This window comes from Eimeria necatrix, genomic scaffold (genome assembly GCF_000499385.1).
Source record: "Eimeria necatrix Houghton genomic scaffold, Enh_scaff1639, whole genome shotgun sequence".
NCBI classification, from domain to species: Eukaryota; Apicomplexa; class Conoidasida; order Eucoccidiorida; family Eimeriidae; genus Eimeria; species Eimeria necatrix.
This window is the reverse complement of record NW_013652330.1, coordinates 1-5056: the sequence shown is the minus strand read 5'-3', so window position 1 is coordinate 5056 and position 5056 is coordinate 1. Positions and strand designations below refer to the sequence as shown.

Genomic DNA, 5056 nt, shown 5'->3' with positions numbered 1-5056 from the left:
TCCACCTTCTTGACGTGGGGCTCCTTGCTGCTGCTGCTGCTGCTGCTGCTGCTGCTGCTGCTGCTGCTGTCTGCTGCTGAGCTTTTCAAGTACTGCTGCAGCAGCAGCAGCAAATCAGCAGCAGCAACAGCATCCCAGTCCAGGCCCAGCAGCGCCAGCCGCGAGGAAACAGAAGAATCCTAAAAAGGAAAACAAAAAGAGTTATTAAATTAAATTAAATTAAATTAAATTAAATTAAATTAAATTAAATTAAAATAAAATAAAATAAAATAAAATAAAATAAATTAAATTAAGCCCCTACAGCCAGCAGGGGCCCCTTTGAGGGCCCCCAAAAGGTACCCACAGGGGCCTCCTGCAGGGCCTTTTAAAAGCCCCCAGGGGGCCCCCCAGGGGGGCCCCCAAGGGGGCCCCCAGGTGCCCCTAGGCCCTCCCAAAGGTCCCCAGGGGCCCCCAGGGGGGCCCCACAGGGGGCCCCCAGGGACCTCCAAGGGGGCCCCAGAGGGGGCCCCAGGGTGCGCCCCAGGGGTGGCCCCCAGGGGGCCCCCAGGGGGGCCCCAGGGGGGCCCCAGGGGGCCCCCAGGGGGGCCCCAGGGGGGCCCCAGGGGGCCCCCAGGGGGGCCCCAGGGGGGCCCCAGGGGGGCCCCAGGGGGCCCCCAGGGGGGCCCCAGGGGGGCCCCTGCGAGAGTGAGATGTGGGGGATTGGCTGACCATTGGTGCATCTGCATGCGAGTCCCAGAGGCTCGAAGCTGCTTGCTGCTGCTCCTCTTCGTCTTCGCTGCTGCTGCTGCTGCTGCTGCTGCTGCTGCTGCTGCTGCTGCTGTCGCTGTCGCTGTCGCTGTCGCAGCTGCTGCCTGCAGGCTGCTGCTCTTTGCAGGCTTTTTGTGTTTTTGTTTTTTCATTTTGAATTTAAATTCTGAAGCAGCAAAATGCCACTTAGGGGCCCCTTCTTCTGCTGCACTGCAGCAGCAAATAAACCAGCAGCAAAACAAAAATAATCTTTTTTACAGAATCGAGGCTCTTTTAAAATGCGTTCAAAACGAGGGTCCAGCAGCACTTGAGACCCCAGGGGGCCCCCTCAGTCTCTTCCCATAGACAGGGGGCCAGGCCGGGGGGCCCCCTGCTGCTGCTGCTTGCTGCTGCTCGCTGCTCTGCTGCTCTTGCGGCCTCCAGCTTGGCCTGCTGCTTCGTGGGGACCTCCTGCTGCTGCTGCTGCTGCTGCTGCTGCTGCTGCTGCTGCTGCTGCTTCCTTTTCTGCTGCAGCTGCCGGTGCTGCTGCTTCTGCTGCCGCGCCAAAGCGCTGATGCCGAAGCGAGGATCTGCTGCAGCAGAGAAGCGGCGGTCTAGCCGCACCGCTGGCTTCTCTTCTGCTGCTGCTGCTGCTGCTGCTGCTGCTGCTGCTGCTGCTGCTGCTGCTGCTGGGGGCGCAGCCGCTTGAGCAGCAGCAGCTGCTGCGCTGCTGCTGCTGCTCTTTGCAGGCTTTTTGTGTTTTTGTTTTTTCATTTTGAATTTAAATTCTGAAGCAGCAAAATGCCACTTAGGGGCCCCTTCTTCTGCTGCACTGCAGCAGCAAATAAACCAGCAGCAAAACAAAAATAATCTTTTTTACTTTTGCTTCTTTTTGCTGCTGCTGCTGCAGTTCTTCCCCAGCTTCTTCTGCTGTGGGGCCCCACAGTACCCTTGGGGGCCCCGGGGGCCCCCCGGGGGCCCCCAGCAGCCCCGGGGGGCCCCTGGGGGCCCCCCAGGTGGGGTTTTCTTTAATTGTGAATATTTTGGGGTTTTAAATTTATTTTATTTATTTGTTTTTAATTTAATTTAATTATTTTAATCCAAATTGCGAAAGTTTGGGGTTCAGATCTGCTGCAGACAGTTTGCTGCAGCAGCAGAGATCCCAGCTGTGGGGCCCCGGGGGGCTAGCTAGCTGGCTAGCTAGCTAGCTGGCTAGCTAGCCAGCTAGCTAGCCAGCTAGCTAGCCAGACAGAGGGTACGCTAGCTAGCTAGCTGCTGCCACCAACGCTGCAGCAGCCAGCTACACCCGGCGCGGCAGCAGGCAGCAGCAGCAGCAGCAGCAGCAGCAGCAGCAGCAGGCGGACAAATGCTGTGGGCAGCTTCGAGGCCGCTGCAGGCTGCTGCAGTTCGCGCTGCTTCTGCTGCAGGGGCAGCTTCTACAGTAGCAGCAGCAGCAGCAGCAGCAACAGCAGCAACAGCAGCAACAGCAGCAACAGCAGCAGCAGCAGCAGCATCTGCGTTCCGTCTGCAGGCGCTGCGGCAGTACACAGCGGGGCGCAGGCGACGGCTACCGGCAGCGAGCAGCAGCAGCAACAGCAGCAGCAGCAGCAGCAGCAGCAGCAGATATCTGAAGGAGAATAGCAGCAGCAGCAGCAGCAGCAGCAGCAGCAGCTCAAGCCATTTCGCCGGCGGCCGTCATGCTGCGGCTGCTGCTGCTCCAGAGACACCTGGGCACTCTGCCGCCGCCGCAGCAGCAGCAGCAGCAGCAGCAACAGCAGCAGCAGCAGCAGCAGCAGCAGCAGCAGCTAATGGCAGCAGCAACAGCAGCAGGGGCGTCTTGCTACTGCTGTGCTTCAGGTGTGCAGGTTCTGCAGCAAAAGCAGCCGCTGCAACCGCTATCAGCAGGGACCCCAGCAGCAGCAGCAGCAGCAGCAGCAGCAGCAGCAGCAGCAGCAGCAGCAAGGTGGAGAAGCAGGGCGCGTCCGCACTGAAGATTTGCTGCTGCTGCTGCAGGGCCTAAACTCTGTGAGCGCATTTTCTCTTTTATTAAATAAAATATAATAAATAAATTAATTAATTAATTAATTAATCAATTAATTAATTAATTAATTAATTAATTAATTAAATTGAATTAAATTAATTAATTTAATTAAATTAATTAATTTAATTAATTCACTCTTTTGTCTTTTGTGCTGCGCTGCTCTTTCGCAGCTCGCGCGGCTTCACCTTCGCGCTGTGAAAAGGCACTGCAGCAGCAGCAGCAGCAGACACAGCAGCAACAGCAGCAGCAGCAACAGCAGCAGCAGCAACAGCAGCAGCAGCAACAGCAGCAGCAGCAGCAGCGACGCGCCGGCTCTGCCATTCTGGGCGCTGTCTCTCCTGCCCTCTGTGGCTGGGGAGAAGGAGCTGCGGGCCGCGCTGCTGCTGCTGCAGCACTTGCTGCAGCAGCAGCAGCAGCAGCAACTCTTGTTGCTAGCTGCGCAGCAGCAGCAGCAGCAGGAAGCAGAAGCGCCCTGCCTACATTTTCCGTCTGCAGCAGCTGCTGAAGACACGACTGAGTCAGAGGTGCAGCAAACGCTTCATGCATCAATCTAGGGTTTAGGGTTTAGGGTTTAGGGTTTAGGGTTTAGGGTTTAGGGTTTAGGGTTTAGGGTTTGTGTTGGCCCTGCAGCATCTTTCTGGGCAGCGACTTTTGGCGGCTCGAAGGAAAAAGAAGTTGGAGATGCTGCGGGAGATAAAGCTGTCTAAGGTCTGCTGCTGCTGCTGTTGCTGCTGCTGCTGTTGCTGCTGCTGCTGCTGCTGTTGCCGCTGCTGCTGCTGCTGTGAATTTTGCTGCTGTAGCTGCTGTATCTACTGCAGCTGTGACTGCTTTTGCTGCTGCTGCTTCTGCTGCTGCTGCGTTTGCTGCCGCTGCTCTTACTACATGCTGCTGCTGCTGCTGCTGCTGCTGCTGCTGCTGCTGCTGCAGGTGCAGCACATGCCGCTGTGGGTGCGGAAGACCGTTAGGCTCACGAGAGCAGCAGCAGCAGCAAAGCAGCAGCAGCAGCTGCGGAAGAGAGAAAGACTATCTCTGGTACTTTTTGCTTCTTTTTAATTTATAAAATATATTTTAAAAGTATAAATAGAAACGCCTGCAGCCAGGATTTAACTTTCACTCATTGCTGCTGCTGCTGCTGCTGCTGCTGCTGCTGCTGCTGCTGCTGCAGGATGACCCATCGCCTGAGATGGCTGGGGAGTATGTGTGGGTGGCTGAGGAGGACGAGACACAGCAGCAGCAGCAGCAGCAGCAGCAGCAGCAGCAGCGTTCTGGCGCCATTGCAGCAGCAGCTGCTGCTCCTGCTGCTGCTGCGGCAGCAGAAGCAAACGGAGCTGCCCATTCCTGCGTACGCCTTCGCTGCTGCTGCTGCTGCTGCTGCTGCTGTCTGTACACCTGAAGCTCCTGCTGCTGCTGCAGCTTCTGCTTCTTCTCCTCTCCCAATTCTTTTTCATTTATTTCCAATTTAATTCTTTTTATCTTTTTATCTTTTTATTTTAATTTAATTTAATTTATATTTATTTTATTTTATTTTGTTTTTATTTTATTTTATTAATTTGCTTCCGGGCCAATTAATTTGCTGCTGGCTCTTTGCCGTGTGCAGCCACTTCAAATGCACTTTACCATTTACCACTTATTACAATTAATTAATTAATTAATTAATTAATTATTATTATTTATTATTTATTATTTATTATTTATTATTTATTTAATTATTTATTTATTTATTTATTTATTTATTTATTTATTTATTTATTTATTTATTTATTTATTTATTTATTTATTTATTTATTTATTTATTTATTTATTTATTTATTTATTTATTTATTTATTTATTTTTAGCTGGAGCTCGACGAAGAGGAAAGCCCTGGGCGGGGCCCCACACCTCCGCGGCGCTTTGAGTGGCTGCCTCTGGACCCCAAGGAGTAAATAAATAAATAAATAAATAAATAAATAAATAAATAAATAAATAAATAAATAAATAAATAAACAATTTAATAAATAAATAAAAAATAATAATTAAATGGTAATTTAAATAATACTTCGAAGTGGTAAAATGGTCAAGAGGGGCAAGACCAGCAGCAGCAGCAGCAGCAGCAGCAGCAGCAGCAGCAAATGCTGCAGCTGCAGCTGGTGCTGCTGCTGCTGCTGCTGCTGCTGTTGGTGCTGCCGCTGCTGCTTCTGTTCGTTTCACGCCCGCAGAACTGCAGCAGACGCACCGCCTCTTTCTGCCGTTGCTGCTGCTGCTGCTGCTGCTGCTGCTGCTGCTGCTGCTGCTGCTGCTGCTGCTGCTGC

At 52.6% G+C, this 5056-nt stretch overlaps 2 protein-coding genes across 2 annotated transcripts; one reads left to right on the top strand and one right to left on the bottom strand.

The window, feature by feature from the left end:
- Positions 1-5: 5 nt before the first annotated feature.
- Positions 6-1500, bottom strand: ENH_00019090 (hypothetical protein; the record flags this gene model as incomplete). Its single annotated transcript, XM_013579367.1, has 3 exons — positions 6-179; positions 709-851; positions 1095-1500. Coding segments are annotated over 3 exons (723 nt in total), but the record flags the coding sequence as incomplete, so codon positions are not given.
- A 592-nt stretch (positions 1501-2092) lies between these two features.
- ENH_00019080 (hypothetical protein, conserved) lies at positions 2093-4690 on the top strand (the record flags this gene model as incomplete). Its single annotated transcript, XM_013579366.1, has 6 exons — positions 2093-2689; positions 2938-3291; positions 3398-3475; positions 3695-3799; positions 3933-4109; positions 4604-4690. 6 exons carry the CDS (start codon positions 2093-2095, stop codon positions 4688-4690), a joined length of 1398 nt encoding a protein of 465 aa, XP_013434820.1.
- Between the last annotated feature and the right edge of the window lie 366 nt (positions 4691-5056).